The sequence below is a fragment of the Carlito syrichta genome, unplaced genomic scaffold (assembly GCF_000164805.1).
Source record: "Carlito syrichta isolate Samal-C Ts95f unplaced genomic scaffold, Tarsius_syrichta-2.0.1 Scaffold308133, whole genome shotgun sequence".
NCBI classification, from domain to species: Eukaryota; Metazoa; Chordata; class Mammalia; order Primates; family Tarsiidae; genus Carlito; species Carlito syrichta.
This window is the reverse complement of record NW_007252229.1, coordinates 231,567-251,471: the sequence shown is the minus strand read 5'-3', so window position 1 is coordinate 251,471 and position 19,905 is coordinate 231,567. Positions and strand designations below refer to the sequence as shown.

General features: G+C 36.5%; 1 protein-coding gene across 5 annotated transcripts in view; it reads left to right on the top strand.

Annotated features, from left to right (window-relative positions):
- Nucleotides 1-19,905, top strand: part of GABRA4 (gamma-aminobutyric acid type A receptor alpha4 subunit) — a 161,884-nt gene that overhangs the window by 14,171 nt on the left and 127,808 nt on the right. For all 5 annotated transcript variants that reach the window (XM_021716053.1, XM_008065015.2, XM_008065014.2 and 2 more), the window contains exons 3-8: nucleotides 1,544-1,611; nucleotides 2,671-2,891; nucleotides 3,047-3,129; nucleotides 6,011-6,154; nucleotides 9,724-9,876; nucleotides 16,086-16,345. In XM_021716053.1, the coding sequence (XP_021571728.1) occupies nucleotides 1,544-1,611; nucleotides 2,671-2,891; nucleotides 3,047-3,129; nucleotides 6,011-6,154; nucleotides 9,724-9,876; nucleotides 16,086-16,345 (929 nt within the window). The remainder of the gene's footprint in view (nucleotides 1-1,543; nucleotides 1,612-2,670; nucleotides 2,892-3,046; nucleotides 3,130-6,010; nucleotides 6,155-9,723; nucleotides 9,877-16,085; nucleotides 16,346-19,905) is intronic.

Sequence of the window (19,905 nt, the reverse complement as noted above, 5' to 3'; positions counted from 1 at the left end):
CATTCAAATAAAAATCCGATTAACTTTTCTGCTTTCCAATATATACAGTTTTTTTTAAAAAAAATTAAAACTCATGATAGAACAGCCTGATTTAGACTTTTTCTCTCACTTTACTACCCAAGGCTATATTTTTCTTAGGATGCTTATTCAATAAAGAATTTTCTCATTCTCCCTCAAGCCATCTTTCTTTATGTGGCTCAATCTTCATTCTTTAGAGTAAGAAATATTTGGAGTTATTTGTAAGAGCATTAAGTGATACCAGCTGCTCGTTTGCCTTTTTTGGCATAAATCCAATTTCCCAACCATTAGCCAAGGAAGATTATCCCATCCTTGATAACAGATGTTATTCTTTCTGGTTATGGACTATCTAGCCCCTAGCCATACAGTGTTATAAACCTTTGTTTAAGGAAAGGATATTCAAGGGAGCAACAATTTTAAAATATTTGTATTAGTAATAAAATGCTATATTACCTATAGTAATAACTACTATCATTATTGAACACATTATGTTTTAGAGCCTGAGACAAGTGATTTGCACATATTATCTCAGATAATACTCATCAAGATCTTTACCTATGAGGATGCATGACTTGGCTAAGGTCACCCAACTAGAAGATGTTAGAGCCAAATTTAAACTTCGGAATTCCTGATTGTAAACACTGTGCTAAACCCAGACTATACGAAATCCAGGTTGTGTTCCTTTGTCTGAAATCTGTGTCAACCAATGTGTCATCATGTTTCTACCTTTTTTGTCTTCCAGGACACCCATAAACTTGTTGGTGAACTAGTCTTATTCACATGTAGAAAAGGACTCTCAGTAGTGGCCATTATCAAAAGCAATGGGAAACTCACATGGAATGAGGACTTTCATGAAAGAGTCAATATGTTCAGCATCTTTTTTCAGCAATTTCATTTGATCTCTATCAAAATCTTGGTTGGTGCTATTGTATTAAATAACTTGTCCAAGGTCTTACAGCTGGTAGATGCCAGAGCATGAATAACTGGGACTTATAGGAGAGTTTGTCTTTGATCCCAATCACCAATGGATAGTGCACCTATTGTTAAAGGTGACATGAGTCATTTTTAAAATTATTTACCAGTGTCCCAAACTCTCCAAAGATGCTCTTTACAGCCATTAAGTTTTTCTCCTCTTCACTCCTGTGGCTACATGTCCGCTTTTTTAACAGCTCACTTCTTTATAGTGGCAAATCAGATGATGCACTATAAAATATCACAAAGGTTAAAAGCTTTTGTGTCTCTGCATTGCCTTTTGTAACAGTGTCCGAGGGTGATGTATGTTTAAGGAAACAAGGTTCTTGGTAAGTAATTGGGGTTTCTTTTTGCCTGCAAGTAGACATTGTTTTATGGTTTTGTTGCGCTTTGGTGTACATTTTTTTGGTAGAGATTCATTATCTCACTAAAATTCAAGGTGCTTGTAAAAACATGATATAACTCATCTGTATTGACCCTTTAATTTTTTGAACCTCCTAGCCTGTAAAATTGGTCATTACTTTTTCACACTTATTTACTTCATACCTACCAGGTCCTGTTACAGAAGTGAAAACTGACATATATGTCACCAGCTTTGGACCTGTTTCTGATGTTGAAATGGTAAGTATTTGGGAAATTTAATGTACCTTTTGAGATTTGAAGGACATGAATGTTTAATATTAGCATGCGTTAATATTTATTTTGTTGTTAATCACACTAAGCTAGAGAGGCAAAGAATTGCCTAATAAAACTTATAAGTATAGAAGGACTAAGACATTGAATTTGATTTTCTGCTCTAACATTTGAGTATTTGCTGATTTGGTGTCATCCTCAATGAAGGGAAGACCGTTTTTCTTACTAGTCCCTATATAACAACCTTGTATGTAGTTTTTGATTTTTGTTTTTTCTTTAAGATACTATTGAGGAGGAGAAAATTAGAGATTACAGTTAGTTTGGGTGTGAACTGTGAACACTGTTTTGTAGTTGTCCTTACTTTGAGTATTTCATGTTGGCCCAATTGCTTGCTGCCCACCGAGCCCCTTGACTTCCCTCTCACACATGCTTCCAGAACTTAGAATATCAAGCACAAACCAGGAAGAGTTCATCCATTCTTAATATAAGATAGTTATGGTAGCTTATATTAAATATATTTAATTCACATGACAAAAAACCCTACTTTACTTTTTTCCTTGGCTCAAAGCTCCTGGTGATTTGAAATCCTTGAGTTATTTCGCAAATTTTAAGAAAACTTTGTGAAAATAAAATGTATCACTTACAAATTTTCTTTGTCTTAAAGCAGTGTCTATAGTTGTATGGTTAATTATGCAGTGATATTTGTAACACATTAACTGATTTTTACTATCTGGCCTAAAGTAAAACATACTGTAATTGCCTGGTGCTGGTAGTTTTGTTAAATTATAGTAATGCATTCTTAAATAATTAACACATGTGGTAATTTATTTATTTTACGAATATATCAAGGTATCAAGATGGAGATAAAACACTCTTATTGCTAACAATCTTTTTGCTCCATTAATTTAAAATCATTTCTGCTCTTGTCAATTTTATTTGGGGTAGCCTTTTTATGAGTGAGAAGGTAGTTAGAATTTAGTGCATTATTTCTGCATACTTATGTGTGGTCATTTGTGACTTAAATATGTCCCAAACTAATTTCTCTAGGAATACACAATGGATGTGTTCTTCAGACAGACATGGATCGACAAAAGACTAAAATATGATGGCCCCATTGAAATTTTAAGATTGAACAATATGATGGTAACAAAAGTATGGACCCCTGATACTTTCTTCAGGAATGGAAAGAAATCTGTCTCACATAATATGACAGCTCCAAATAAGCTTTTTAGAATTATGAGAAATGGTACTATTTTATACACCATGAGGTAATAATTTATTTTCTTTTCCCTTCTTGCTTTTTTGTCCTTTTTTCTCTCTTCCTTCCCTCTCTTCTTCCCTCCCTCCTTTTCTTCTCATTTTAGGATCTATAAAATTATTTTTAAGAAAGAGCTGATTATTTAATTGCACTTTTTCATCATAGACTCACCATCAGTGCGGAGTGTCCTATGAGATTGGTGGATTTTCCCATGGATGGTCATGCATGTCCTTTGAAATTTGGGAGTTGTAAGTTATAATCAAAATGTTTTTAGAATTTATAATAACCTCATGCAAGCTGATATTTATATGTGTATTTGATTTTTCATAATCCAATGTTTAAATCATTGTCCATGACAAGTAAAAAAGCTGTCCAAGATTTGATTTTTTAAGGATACTTTATTAACTAATATTTTAAAATAAAGAAACAAAAGCAATCCCCTTTCTTTATGGAAAACAAAAAGCTATTTAGACAGATAACCTGGATAATCTGAATTATAATTAATTGGTGGTCACTGATGAAGTTTAGGGATATCTGGTAGTATGACATAGGAAGTACAAATATTTTGTGTGTGTGTGTGTGTGTGTGTGTGTGTGTGTGTGTGTGTGTGTAAGAGAAAGAGAAATTTGGTAATTTAAAAGTTTCTATTCCAAAGAAGGCTCGAGGCTTCCTGATTAAAAGCAGCACCTTTAGTATAAAAGTGGCTGAAGCATGACAAAGCAATAATAGGAAGTGTGGTCTGAGATAATGCGGGGCCTTGTAGACCACTTAGGAGTTTGGATTCTGTCTAAAGGCCAAGGGAAGGCTTTAGAAGGCTGTACAAAAGGGTATGCCTTTCTTTGATTGATTGATGTTTCACAATTTCACATTAGCTTTTCTATGTGGAAAGGATCCTGGAGAGGCTGGAATGGAAGCAGGGGAGAGATGGAGGCTGTTGTTGTTTTTTAGACTGCAGTGACTTGGACCAGGGCGGTACTAGAGGAGAGAGTGTGAAATTAGATGCGTTGTGTTTGGGAAATTTCATAGAGATCAAGGCAAGAGGATGAGATGAATGGATAGGGAAGGATATGAGATTCCTTTTCTCAAGTTCCCTTCTCCGAGATGGTAGCAAAATGTGATTGCCTTTTCTAAGGTCTGCCTCAAATTTTCAATTCAATCAGAATCTACCAAAAATAGACGCTGGCTTTTACTATTGCTTCAGATTCTTAGTCGCACTGATTGTGAAACTGTTGCCTGCTGTTCTCCTCCCTCATTGCTGAACTTAATGAGAATCGGCAGTCACCATTCTTTTTATAACCCTTAGTAATCACAATATTCAGTGGGCTAACTTGAAGCCAGAGAAAGTCATTTGTTCTCTGACCAGTAATTTAATGAGACAAGATAAAGACAGAAAAATACATGGACAGAAAGGGTGATCTCACTGGAACCCGAATTAAAATCCATTTGGGCTATAATCATTTAAATTTCACCAGATAGTTCTTATCTACAGGAAGTCCTCCCCCCCTCCCCCTAGTTCACATAGGAAGCCCTCTTCAGAGTGACTTGAACATAGCTGGTGCTCAATCAGGGTTTCTATAATTAATATAGATCTTCCAGTGAAGACCTTGGAAGCTGATATTTTTGGATTGGACATTAAAAAGAGAAGCACATCATGCCCAGCAAGTAAGATCCTTAATTATTCTGGAAAGGGGGGGGGGCACTATTTAACTATTTTTATAATTCAGAGGAATGAGAACAACAAGAAAAGGAAAAGATTATTCTAGCAAGGTATGGCAGCCTAGAGAAGGATATCTGGTTTAAACCATCATAGACAAGAACATAATATTACAGAGACTTTGAAAGTGTGAGCTGGACATGGTGGCTTATGCTTATAATCCCAACACATTGGGAGGCCAGAGTGGGAGGATTGCTTGAGTCCAGGAATTGGAGACCAGCATGGGCAATATAGTGAGTACTTATCATGACAGAAAATCAAAAATAAAATTAGCTGGGTATGGTGGTGCATTCATTAGACCGAAGCAGAAGGATTTCTTAGCCCAGCAGGTTGAGGCTGTGGTGAGCCTTGATTGTGGCACTGCATACCAGCCTGGACAACAGAGTGACACCTTGACTCAAAAAAACAAAAACAAAAAACAAAAAAAAGACCAAAAAAATTGAGGAAGTGTGAATATGCTTCTGGAGATGAATGCTGACACATAACTATAAGATCTACCAAAAAATGTTTTGCAAGGTCATTTGTAAAGATAGTCTTCTTACATATTAACTTCTTTTGTAGAATTAAACAATTCCATCGAGGACCTATTCTGCAGTAGCCATTTCAGAAGTTTCATTGGGGGTAGTAGCACATGGTTCATTTTGGCTCTTTCAAGCTTTCTTGTGTGTGAGTCAAACTGTCTGTCCTGGGTAGTCTTGTGGACAAGCAGTTGGTCTCCATTTGCACTGAAAGCCGAATGATAGAAAGTGGACTTCAACCACCAGGAGGGATTTGTTGAAGAAGGAAGGGAACATGTTCCAAATGTAAGAGTTTAAAGGTAGCGGAACTGGTTGTGTGATTATATTCCCTGAAGAGCTTTATGAGTAGCACAAGCCAGTCTTCACTGTAGAATGGTTCTCAAACAGAGTGAATGTTGCCCACAGGCAGCGTCTGGGATAGGTGAGCCCTGGAGCGCTCCCAGTGGTATGATTTGTTTGTTTTGTTGTGGCAGCATCTGGTACATTTCTAAACTGCAGAACTGCATTAGGATGGAAGGAGTTGGTGTTGGTAAAGTCTAGAAATGAGCTAGAGGAGAAAGAATTGGGAGTTGGACAGTACAGTTTTGGAAGTTTAAGGTGTCTTCCTTTCACCTGCTTATCCTATCAGCACGGACACCATATGCAAATACAGTGATTACTTGTAGCATCTTAGATGCCTCAGGTTTAGTCTCTTCTTCAATTCTTTGATATAAAAATAATAAATCCTGCTGAGTTTCAAGGCTATGTGTTTAGTCTCTTCAGTTGTCTGAGCAAGTCTTCATGATCATTGTTTTCATTTATTCCATCTTTCTTGACATGTAATGTTCATAAGTGTTGGCAACCAATGGAGGCCCAAAGAGAGCACTAGCTCTAACCATGTTCTGTGCTGTCATTCAGATGCCTATCCAAAGAGCGAGATGATCTACACTTGGACAAAAGGCCCCGAGAAGTCAGTTGAAGTGCCAAAGGAATCTTCCAGCTTAGTGCAGTATGACTTGATTGGGCAAACTGTATCCAGTGAAACTATCAAATCAATTACGGGTGAGATATTTAATGGTTAAAGCCAGTGTGCTACTTGGTAATAGCCATAGAGTTTTTTTCTGGCTTTTTTTAAACATTGAAATAGCTAGTGTTTCAGGGAAAAAACGAAAATTCTCCAGAAATAGAGTTGATGCATAAGTCACAGCTCAGCATTTTTAAATTTATATTTATAGTCTTTTTTGTTTAAAATAAATTTGGAGTTGGAAAGATGTGAAAAGTGAGTTGGTTTTCTTATTCAAAATGAAAGTCAGTAATCAAATATGTTAAAACTATTTTCAAGAAAATGATGTGGTAGGAAATCTGACCTTGTTTTTTTTTGTTTGTTTCGTTTAGTGCTTTCCCAAAATTTTCTTTGTCTTGCCCAATTTATGGTGCCACCTTCCCCTTTAAAAAAAAGTATATCAAGATCCAAAGCATAATTACAAAGTGCATTAAGAATATACATTAAAGTTGTCACACAAGTAAGTGGGTAGTTATTACTGATGATTCTTGGTGTGTATTTTCTTCTGGAATATGCATGGGAGGAATAACAGGATTTAGCTTTTATCATATTTAGACAAAAAACTCAGCTGATTATAACTTGTTTTAAGACCATTCCTTATATACATATAACACTATAGAAATAAATTTGTTGATAGTTATCTTAGGCCATTTGGGTTCTATAACAAAACACCATCAACTAGGTGGTTTATAAGCAACAAAAATGTGCTTCTCACAGTTCTGGAGACTGGGAAGTCCAAGATAAGTTGTCATCAGATTCAGTGTCAGATGAGGACCTAATTCTGGGCTTATAGATTAGCACCTTCACACTGTGTCCTCACATGGGGTTCCTCAAGGTGTGGGGGGTGCATGCTCACACTGGAACCTCTTTCTTAAGGGTACCTCATTCATGAAGTTTCTACCCTGTGATCCCATCACCCCCAAAGCCAACTTCTTAATATCATTTACACTGTTTCAACATAAGGATTTGCATTTGAGGAATGCAAACATTTAGACTATAGCAATAGTTAAAAGGTGTTCATCAATTACTGTCTGACAGGTACCATTCTAGATTATTTCCATGTATTAATTCAACTTTTTATAATCTCTCCATGAAGTGGAGATTAGTACCATATTCATTTTACACATGAAAAAAATTTAAACACTATATGAATGCCTGAGTCATACAGCTAATAAATGGCAAAACCAAAGTTCAAATGTAAGCACTCTGACTTTGGGGTCCATGCTCTTAAAAGGTCCTGATTGTCAGATCAAAATGTTAGGATTGCATTAGTAAAAATGAAGTTGTAAGATCTGGAACAAAGATATGAAGGTGTAAGATGATGAATTTTGCTTTGTTTGTTTTTGTTTTAAGAAAAAATTGAGGCCAGGCCTGGTGGCTCACACCTGTCATCCCAGTACTTTGGGAGACCAAGGTGAGAGGATCGCCCGAGCCCAGGTGTTCAAGACCAGCCTGGGCAACATGGCAACACCTTGTCTTCACAATAAATTAAAAAATTAAGCCAGGCTCGGTGGCTCAGCCTGTAATCCCGCGCCTTTGGGAGGCTGAGGTGAGTGGATTGCCTGAGCCCGCGGGTTCGAGACCCGCCTGGGCAGCGAGACCTCATCTCTACAATAAATAAAAAAATCAGCCGGGCGTGGTAGTGCATGCCTGTAATTCCAGCTACTTGGAAGGCTGAGGCGGAAGGATCGCTGGAGCCCAGCAGGTCGAGGTTGCGGTGGCCGGGAACGGCCACTGCACTCTAGTCTGGGTGACAGAGTGAGACTCCAACTCAAAAAAATTAGCCCAGTCCAGGTGCTTTGCCTCATGCCTATAATCCCAGCACTTTGGGAGGCCGAGGTGAGAGGATTGTGTGAGCCCACAGGTTCAAGACCAGCCTAGGCAACTTGGTAAGACCTCATCTCTACAATAAATCAAAAAATTAACTGGGCATGGTGGTGTGTGCCTATATTTCCAGCTACTTGGAAGGCTGAGGCAGAAGGATCACCTGAGCCCAGCAGGTCAAGGCTGTGGTGGCCAGGAGCATGGCATTGTACTCTAGCCTGGGCAACAGTGAGACTCTGACTCAAAAAAAAAAGAAAAATATAAAGCAGTGATATGATGGGATGGTGAATCTTAAATAGTCAAACTCTGAAGCAGAGAGTGGAATGGTTGTGGTGAGGGGCTGAGGGAGGGGGAAAACAAGAAGGTCTTAGTCAAAAGGCACAGAATTTCAGTTATACAGGATGAATACATCCTAGACAGCTACTGTACAGCATAGTACCCATAGTGAATGAGTTTATGTCATAGATTGTGGTGACGGTTTCATGGGTATATACTTGTCCCCAAACTCATCAAATATACCCATGAAATATCTCAATAAAGTGGTTAAAAATAAGCATCCATAATATAAAACAAGGGGAATTTATTATGGAGAACCACAATTCATATATAAGTTTTTTTTTTAAAGAGGAATTTAGCTTACTGTCTCTTGTATTAAAACTGCTTTGTATAAATTCACACAGTCTATCTTTGTCATGAAGTCAATGGTACTTCTCCTCTCTTCCAAATTCCCATGACTTTTATCTTTACAACACCTGTCATAGCTGTTGTCATTTTGAGGGACCCTCTTCACATCAATTATGAAACTATGCAGTAGCTTTCTCACAGAGCACTTTGCCTCTCCTCTGTCGAGGAAAAAAATATTTTTGAAATGACATTTATTATTTTCCAGTCTGCCACTGGGATTCAGAACATGCCAGGGAGGACGTGAGGTTTCTGAGCATTGAGCTTCACAGTTTGTGAATAAGTCCACTGCTTCCTAAATAGCTTTTTAAACCTACCCTTTTCAGAAGTAGCAGTAAAAATATTTATCATATTTATCAAGAGCTACAAGAAATTGTGTGTTTTGTTACACTTATTAGCTTTTTAGTTTTTTGTCTAAGTGCCCATGGAACATGTTTGAAATCAGGGATGTTATATGTGCCTTTCTGTTAGATATATGTGTTTGTATTTTTCTTCATATCTGGAACTTTTAGAAAAATACAGCTCTTTCCTAAAACTAAGACAGCCTATCTAAGCTCATATGTGTGTGTATGAAATATACATATGAGTGAAATACATATATATTTGTATCTAATAGTATACTTATTCCTTTCCGAAATTAAACTTTCTCTTTTTGTCTGTATGTGTGTATGTATATGTATTTTGTTTTTCCTGGTAGTGTTTCATAAATGTTAGGTTCAAATTCATTTTTAAAAAAAATGCTGAAAATGAAAGCTAATTCCTTTAGCAATGTTAGACTATCTAAATAGAAAGCACTGCCACTACTTCTAAAAAGTTAAAGCCCAATTTATTAAATTGCTTAATCACTACACGGACTTTTCAAAAGTGTTTTTCTGTGTAATAATGTTCAATGTCATTTTCTTCCTAGTTAGGAAACTGCATACATCCTGATGTTTGTTTTGCTATGCACAGAAGATAATTTCTTTGCTTAAAACAGTGTTTATTAGTCTGAAACATGATTATAAAGCTATTGACTAATTGTCTGCAGAATCAATAACGCATTTTCCTCCTGTTTTCTTGGCAGGTGAATATGTTGTTATGACGGTTTACTTCCACCTCAGACGGAAGATGGGTTATTTTATGATTCAGACCTATATTCCATGCATTATGACAGTTATTCTTTCTCAAGTTTCATTCTGGATAAATAAAGAATCAGTTCCAGCTAGGACTGTATTTGGTAATTGCTATTCATTTCTTGAGTGTTTTTGTTCACATTACATTTTGATCATGATTCATGGGAATAGCCCTTGGATATTTCTAAGAAAATATTAAACAGGAATGTGTCAGGCTGGACTGTATAAAGAATCACACAGGCTTTCATGTTTATCTAGCCAATACAAAGTAACAAGGCTTAACAAGATATGGGCAGTACATCCCTTCCTCTGGGATCATGCATCCGATTTCCCTTGTGGAACCAGGCAGGCAAAAACCAAGTACAAATCTGGATACAATTTTAATTTTGGTGATATTCTTGGGCTCCTCGTATAATGCTGTGTAATTGAATTAAAATTATATCTAGGTGTTAAAATGAAATGCACTGGCAGCTTAAAATAAAACAAATAAAAGTCATGGCTGAATGAATATGAAAGCCTTAGAATAATTTAGCTTTTAATGAAGAGGAACAAAATGCAAATGGTTTAAATGCATTGAATTGGAAGGTATTATGTGCTTAGTTTATAAGCTCATCTATTTACGTCCTTCTTTTCTCTTGAACCAACGTCATTTTTTCTTTTTGTTTTTATAGTGGCTTCAAATATGCAGTGTAGTGGTCTGAACTACATAAAGTCCAGAACATATGAACAGAACATTTTTTATAATTGTCAATGTCTTTTACATGTCAGTCCTCCTTTTAAATAGTAAAATAGTAAGTCCAGAACACGAGTTTAAAATTTTTATAACTGTCAATGTCTCTTACATGTCAGTCATGCTTTTAAATAATTACATTTATTTTAGTTAATCTCTTTCTCTGTTTCTTGTAAGTAACAAAGGCATTAGTGGTGAGATAAGACAGAAAATGATCAGAAGTTTTCTGGAATGTTGGCATAGTCCTCACAAGAGGTGCCAATTTCCATTTTCTATCTGGTGGGATCACAGCCATAGTATAATAGCCTTATCACACAATAGTTAAAGAGATGCTGGTGAGAAGGAACTCGAGAGAGTAGGAATTTTTATTGCTGCCTCCCAAATCCTTTTTGAGAACTGCTATTGAGGGTACTGCAGTATCCTCAATGGACCTGAATACCCCAGTAGGGGTATTTACTCCATAGACAACCACCCTTCTTTTAATCTTAGGTTTATCAAAGAAGGTATTGGAGGAGAAGGAGGAGGAATTAAAAAAAAAAAAAAAGAAGAAGAAGAAGAAGGAAAAAAAATGGTATTGAAATCATACTGGAGAAATTCATGCAGAGGGTCAATGTTGGAGGCAGGGTGGATCTCAGGAAGGCAGTGAGCAGGCATAATGGCATTACTTGATAGAATTATGAGGATTCAGTTAAAGACTAACTGCACATTGAAAGTGTTAATAAATCTTAGCTCTTACATATAGGTGTGAAAATGAAGGAGAGAAAATGACAGATATAAGCTTTGGGTGTCAACAAGTCTAGGTTTAAACCCCAATCTGCTACTTGTTTTCTCCATCCATAAAATTGTGAAATTACATCTCTCTTTTGAAGACTATTGAGAATTTATAGAGTCATGTACAGTACTCAGTACAGGGTACCTAAACCACTAGTAATAATTCATATTAGCTACTTTTACTTTCTACCATACTTCTCTTATGTAGAGAAGATTTATTTTGTTTTGACTTGGATTCCTTGATTTTTGTAAGTTTTTTTTTTTTCCCTAACTTATCTTTCTAGTGTGGACTACCAGGCACTCTGCTAACTTCTTGACATTCATTAGCTCATGTAATTCACACTAATCTTGAGTCTTTACACAGCATGTGTTGCAGCAGCCTGACTGGAAAGGAAGCATCTCCTGTGGCTGAGCACCCCATCAAAGTTTCTTAACTTTTCCTCACTTAAAATATATTACTATTTCAGCATCATCATTAAAATTTTAAAATCCATAAGTTCCTATTAGAATTTACAAATAAAAATCATTTTCGTACATATCATTATATATTTTTTTTCTAAATAGGCTCTTACAAGGTTTCTGGAACAGAAAAGTCTAACCTCTTATAGGTAACTCTGCTAAGTGCAGACTCTAAAGACAGAAAGCATAGGTTCTAACCCCAGGGTCCACCACTTATTAGCTATGAACCTTCAGCAAGTTACTTCTGTGTGTGTCCTCCTGTGTTAAAACAGGGTGAATAGATTTACCTGCCCCACAGGATTGCTGTGAAGATTCTATGAGTTAATTCGGATAAAGCATTTGAGAGAATACCTAGCACATAGTAAATACTATTTAAGTGTTATTCATTAGTATGGTGTTCCATGCTGCCATCTACCTTATTTGAGAGTCACTGCTTTGTACTTTAATGTGAATGTCCTCTGTTGGTTATATTGCTGTGATGGCTTGATGAGCTTTGAATATTTTCTTGATTGCTTACAAACTGGCGGCTCTCATTTTATCTCACTTATTTCCAAATAATAGATATCTCCAGTGGTGTGCGGAGAGTTAGCATTGATCACAGCTGTACTTACCCAACATTTCCTATCCAAATAAGATTTTCTAAGGAAATCAAGTAGTATGTAGTGAGGATACTAGTACTGGTAGTACTGATGATAGACAGATTTGCCATATCCTTATGAGGTCATAACTCAACAAGACAGGCATTGTTGACTTTTTTATATATAAGGAAAATAGCTCAAAATATTAAGAAATTTGTATAAAGGCACATAATTATAAGTGGTGCACCCAAGATATTTTCTGCCAACTTTGAGAAGTCAGCCATTCTGTTTTCACAGGGGAGGGGGGATGTAGCAAATTCCAGAGCTGCTGGGTGAAATTGCATGGATGTGTATTTAAGATACTTTGTGGGTATATTTTTTCATTTGAAATTTGAAATTTGCCCATGTTTTGTGCCCACATGCTAGGATGTTGGTTTCAGTTGATCAGGGAAATATGCCCCCGTGCCAAGATGTTGGTTTCAGTTGATCAGGGAAAATATGGCCACTTGCCAAGATGTTGGTTTCAGTCTTCAAGGATCAAAAATATATCAGAATGATAGACAGTCATTGAGGGTCTTGAATGCTACTTTCTTAGGGAAGTTACGTTTTACATACTTGGGGGGAATTGACAATCTATTTTATATAAGATTTAGGTGAAAATTAACTGTAGGCTAGTTTTTTTTTTCTTGCCTAACTCTTATTTCCCCCTTTACTCATAAGGAGATCATTTGCTGGGTGAGAGATGTCACCAGAGACCAAGCAAAAAGGAAACAAAACAAATCAGTGTAAATATGAAGAGCAGAGTATACTAAAAAATCTCTCCAAAGACCTTCCATCTCCAAAGCTGTGTGCCTCTACGTTTTCTAATTATTCCAGTATAGTAAAACATTAAACACAAGTAAATGCCAGCTGGCACATCTAAATCATTGCCATTTCATTTTCTAGGACTGGCCAGCCAAAAATTCACTCTTGTGTACAGTCTTAGCCTACTCTTACACATCCTCTCCCAGCGTCTGGGCCAGCCAATATGGTGCACATTCAACATGCTAAATGCAGGGACTGGCATCAATACTTGGATATATTAAACAGAAATTATGACTTTGAAATGTTTTCAGGGTAGATGCCGGCTAAGTCATATACCACAGATGCACTGTCTTCCTGGAAGCAGAGGAGGCATGGATCTTATTCTGAAGGATTGATTTCTGATTGCTATTCTATGGGTCTTAATTCAGCCAAATGCTCCACCTAAAACCAGATGTAATAAGTACACCCATGTCGTGGTAGTGCTTTCTTCAAATTTACACACCAAGAGAAAAACCTTTCTCATGCCTAAAGAGAGGGCAGATTTGAAATACTTACCCAATTGTTTATGTGGGCTGCTTTGCTACTTTCGCCAATAGTCATAGAGTGGGGACCATAATATCTAGATAGCTATTCTACACACTTTAAAATAAAGCTGATTTGAAACAGTGAAAGAGAAATGGAAGGTAGCCACGTATCCAGTATTTCTTTGTGTTGATGTCTGCAGCATTTAAGCCACATACCTGGTGATCTATCTTCCGTAACAATCAGAAAGTTAATTTTTGGTTTAATGACTCAGTAATTGTGTTAGTATTCTGCTTACTTGACATTTCATTAATAAGGGAATTTTTTCATATGACAGTGAGAGAAGGTGAAGACTACTACTTTGATCCTCAGGAAAAAAACAATGTTCTATTACAAAAAAAAAAGTTCAAAGTAACAAAGGGAATCCTATGATACTTACATTTAAGTGTCAGTATCCTTTTTGGTTATTGCATTATGATTTCTGTAGAATTTCACGAGTACTGAGTAGTAGTCATATTTATAGTGCACTGTTCACATTTTATTTCCAGGTGCTTTCAGCATAATTTCTTAGAGGAAAAAATACTACTTACATGTTTAAGAAAGTTAGAGAACATTTTTGAATTCTTAATAACCCATTAAACTTAAATTGTTATGAACAAGAAGAAGAATTTTGATTATTTTCAAACTTTGTAGCTAAAATTTTTCAAAGTTATTTTATTATTTGTTCACGTATCTCACAGCCAGCAAGGGAATGGTGTCATTCATCTGAGATTCAAAAGGAAGGCTTAAATGTTCCAAGATCTCTGTTTGAAATGAAGTCCAATAAGTTCACAAAATTGTATTTTCATAGCTGTGTAGATATTTGTATATTTGACTGAATAAACTCATTTTATAATCTATTTTAGATGAATAAAAATGCTAACACTATATGGACATTTTTTAAAAGGGAATATCCACCAAATTCTCAAATGTCTTTCTTTGTATAGTTTATGGAATGTTTTTGAATGGTCTATGGCTCCTATGCAGCATCATCGCTCCAATTTTTTATTTTATTTTTTGATTTGGAGTCTCACTCTGTCACCCAGACTAGAGTGCAGTGAAACGCTCATGGCCACCCCAGCGTTGACCTGCTGGGCTCCGGCGATACTTCTGCGGCAACCTTCCAAGTAACCGGAACTACAAGCATGCACTACCACGCCTGACTAATTTTTTATTCATTGTAGAGACGGGGTCTCGCCTCGACCTCCCAAAGTACTGGGATTATAGGCTAAGCCACCAAACCTGGCCAGTTGCTCCAATTTTTCATGTTCTAAGCACTGAAGATTTAGAAGGAGAGTGGATTTCAGAGAAAACAAGTTGGTGGGGAACTGGAAAAATGAGTTTTTATTTTCTGTGCATTTATATTCTGTGTATTATTATTGCACCTGGCAGTATGTGAAATATTATAGTAAATCTGAAGTGGTATTAGACTTGTCTGTTTTCAAGGAGGCCATGTTCAGTCGAGTTGTGGAAACAAGATGGATACACGTGGGACAGTCAGGGAACACTAGCTGGCAGGATGCAACTAAACATTGAATTTAGGAACCAATATTGTTTTCTTTAAATCAAGTTTTATGATTGTTGCTTTATTGTTGCATGGGGCTCACAATCTCTTTGGTTGAACATATACTATTTGCCTTTCTCCTGGGTTTTGGCATGGACCAGAATATACAGTTTAGATGCCTTCATTATCATTGTAGTCATCATCGTCGTCATCGTCGTCGTCATCATCATCATCATCACCATCATCATCACCATCACCATCATCACCATCATCACCATCATCCCCAGACATGAGGTGTGTTGACTTTAGAAACTTCCTAGGCATTCTATAGAATCAGTTTAAATGGATGTAATAAATCCCCGTAGCGGTTTCCAGTCTTAACCAGATAACAGGGATTAGACAGATTTACATAGATGCAGAAAGGTACACAAGTCCAAATTTCTTCAAATTTGGACATTAACATCCTTATATAGTGTATTGCTCTGTGGTTCCAGTAGCAAGGGGAGTTTTTCTACTGAGAGTGAAAATACCCCTCTGTTCCTGGCTAAAAAGAAATCTTTCCTGGAAGTGATGCTTCAGAAGCTTATTGATAGAAGAGAAGTGTCTTTTTTTTCCCCCACCAAATACTGTCTGGCCGACTGTAAACTGATGGGTGGTTGATGTTCAAATTACTCTGGAAATCTATCTGTCCAGGAATATACTTTTGTTGTTTTGCATAAATTAGGCTTCTACAAAACTAGTATATCTATGATTTTAATTCAACAAATAATATTTAGTTAAAGATAAGAAAGACCTATATATAATTCACACTTTTTCTGGTAGTGATTCTCAATAGCAGTGGGCTGTGCATGTTTTGCATAGAAATAATAGTAAGGTTATTTGTCTCTTTGCTCTTTTTCCCTGAAGGAATAACCACAGTTCTCACCATGACCACGCTGAGCATCAGTGCACGGCACTCTTTGCCCAAAGTGTCCTATGCTACTGCCATGGATTGGTTCATAGCTGTCTGCTTTGCTTTTGTATTTTCGGCCCTTATCGAGTTCGCTGCTGTCAACTATTTCACCAATGTCAAAGTGGAAAAAGCCAAAAAGAAGAAGTCAAAACTCCCTCAGGAAGCTCTGGCTGCTCCTGTGCCAAGAGAGAAGCATCCTGAAGCCCCTCTGCAGGTATTTGACTTAATCTCCTTTCATTTAAGACTTCAGCTTCTTGGTCAGATTTATGCTGTCATAGGAAATACTGAGATCCTGAAAACCCCTATGACAATTTGTAAGTCATTTGAAAATCCAGGAATGTATAAAAGAATCTTTATGAACTTCAAAAACAGTGATTAATTGCTTAAGAATTCGCCAGGCACAGTGTCTCAAGCCTGTAATCCCAGCACTTTGGGAGACTGAGACAGGAGGATCTCTTGAGCCCAGGAGTTCAAGACCAGCCTTGGACAATATAGTGAGAACTTTTTTCCACAAAAATAAAAATAAATTAGCAGTACATGGTGGCAAGTCCCAGGTACTCAGGAGGCTGAGGCAGAAGGATCACTTGAGCCCAGGAAGTTGAGGCTGTAGTTAGCTGTGATTGTACCATTGTACTCCAACCTGGGTGACAAGGTGAGGCCCCAACTCAAAAAAATATACAGCTTAAGAAGTAAGCAACTCTGAATGAGCTAGGTGGATGTGAAACTGGTTGTGTGAAAGTGTCTTTCAGAATTGGAAGTTTTTACAGAAAGGGGCAACATTTCATGGATACTATTAGGAGAAACCTGTGCACATCTTTGAATGGGTTAGAAAGTAGTAGAGTTCATTAGCAAAGCAGCAGTTCTTAGAGCAGCACATTAGCTACCCCAGGGGGCTGGCACCCTTATGTTAAAGAAGAAAATGAAAACGATAAAGAAGAAGACCCATAGTTGTGTTGATGAACATCCAAGACTGGGCATTCTTGACCTAAAAGGATAAATCTAAGAGGATGTGGAAAGCCTAATCAGAGCTAATGTACTTTCCATTTGGCACATCAATGAGACTGTGATTTAAAAAAAATTCAATGTATTGACCAGGTGCTGTGGCTCAAGCCTGTAGTCCCAGCACTCTGGAAGGCCAAGGTGAGGAAATTGCCTGAGCCCACGGGTTTGAGAACAGCCTGGGCAACTAGGGGAGACTTCATTGCTACAACAAATAAAAAAATTAGCTGGATATGGTAGCATGCACCTGTAGTTCCAACTACTTGGAAGGATCGCCTGAGCCTGCTGGGGTGGCCATGAGCATGCCACTGCACTCCAGCCTGAGTGACAGAGTGAGACTCCAACTCAAAAAAGAGAAAAATTCAGTGTATTTTTTCTCATGGAGTCTAATTGTACAAAAATAGCAAGACATTCAAGAAGACAGAAAAGCGAACAGGCGGCCCCCATCTCTCTTTCTTTTTCCTCTTCATCCTCTGTTCCATCTGTCTTTCTCTCTGTACTCAGCTTCTTTCTTGAATCAGCAGACAAATGCCTGTGGTCATTAACACACAGAAAATTGTGTTTGCCACAAATGGTAGCCCCAAACTTCTTTTGTCTGCATGTACCCAAATCAACAGGTATAGAAATCATCAACTTTATTCTCTACAGATGACAGATCAGTCTGTTACTCATTCATTCCTTCAAGAAATATACATTGCTGCCTACTTTTAGGGTCTGGGAATCAATAATGTACCACCCCCCCATTAAATATCCTGCTATATGGAGCTTATACTTATTTGTGTGGGTCAAGGGAGGGGGCAGACGATGATTAAAAACAGGAGTAACAAAACAGGTGATATGTTAGTTGGTGATGGTGCTGTGATTGTGCTGAAGTACTAAAGGGTGCAGGAAGTGATGGAGCAGGGAGAAGAGGATGGGGTTCTGATCTCAGAGAGAAGATGACAGTTGAACAAATCAGGTTAAGTGTCCACCTGGGCAGGGATGAACTGGCCAGGGCCCCCCATGTTGGAAGTCTGCTCCAACAGGACTCTGGGCACTGATCTCTAAGAATGGCATATGAGCAAGTAGGAGCATGAATGTCTTTCCACTAAATAATCTTACATAGTTTATGTTTTTTCCCTACATGAATTCATCTTATCAAGACTTTCAAAATTATCAGAATGCATTTTGCATACTCTTTTCAGTTTAATAAATACTGATTGAGTATTCAGTTTTATTATTTTTTCTATTCCTCTTAGGTAAACATGTACCCTCTTTGCCTATTATTTTAATTTTGCTTTGCTTGTTGTGTTGAGAACTTGTTAGAAGAATTCTATTTATCTTCCAAAGAAATTGAGTCTTGGGCTTATGTATTTATTGGCTTACTTTATTGTTTCTGTGTTCTGATTACTGGTTCATGATTTTATTTTGACTCTACCTTTGTTTAGGTTAACTTTGTTAGTCTTTCTTTAACTTTTTGAGTTTGCTTTTTATACATTTATTCTCATTGATTCTTATTTAATAATAAAGTTTTCTTATTGCAATAAGAATTCTTTTGCAAGCAGCTTTGGCCATAATTTACAACCTTTGATATATATTATCATAATTATCTGCTAAATATTCTGTAATTATGTTGCTGATTTTTTTCTATGAGCTAAGAATTATTTGGAGGTAATATTAAAATTTCCAGGTAGGAGTTTGTTATTTCTTTAACTCCATTGTTAATTTTTTAGTCATATTGCATGTATTCAGAAACATTACCTATACAGACTTAAATCTTACAGATAATTTTATCCTGCCCTTATGCTAAAAGCTTATAAATGTTTGATGGCAATTTGAAAGGAGTTAATTTTTAGTTATTAAGACAATTTTACTTGGAATATTACTTCACTTTTTAAATAAATTTCCTTTTATCTTCTGAATTTTTCAAATATCAAGAAAGATGTAAAAAATTCTTCCACTGATTTTATGAAATTGTGGTAATGTTTTGCATTTAATTTTATACATTTTGATGCTATAGTATTACACACGTAAGGACTCATAACTGATTTGTTTCCATATTAGTATATGCATCTAATCATAAAATAAACTTATGGGTTTCCTCCTATATATCTTTTCCATTGAATTCTATTTAATCTGATTTTAATATGTTTTATCTTATTCTTTCTTAATATTGACTTTCCTATTATATTTTTATTATTAAAGTTTTCCTTATTCTTTATTTGCCCTTGTAATTTGGAAGTTATACGTTATATATTTATATCGCTAGTGGTTAGATTTAAGTATTAAAACAACAAATTTCAACTTGTGATTTTCTAATGATGTTGAAATTATAAAATATATTGACTTTCCCATGAAGCTAGAAACTCCCCCCAATTCCAGGATTGCTCTAGATCCAAAGATTCCTGATTTGCAGACATTCTATCTATCTATCTAAATATACATAGATTTATAAATATAAAGATTTCAGATTTGCAGGCATATTATATATGCATATATGTGTATATATATTCTACTTAGTTTGTGTGGACATATTAATATATAATTTTGTGTATTTATAATGAATTTATGGAGTTTTATATTCAGTTTTTTTGCAAAATTATGAGACTCATTACACTAGTGCTATAGTGGAATTTTATAAATACTTGAAAATACCACTTTATCAAAATAAAAACTATTCTGAGCCAGGCTCAGTGGCTCAGCCCGTAATCCTGCACCTTTGGGAGGCTGAGGTGAGTGAATTGCCTGAGCCCGCGGGTTCGAGACCCGCCTGGCCTGCGAGACCTCATCTCTACA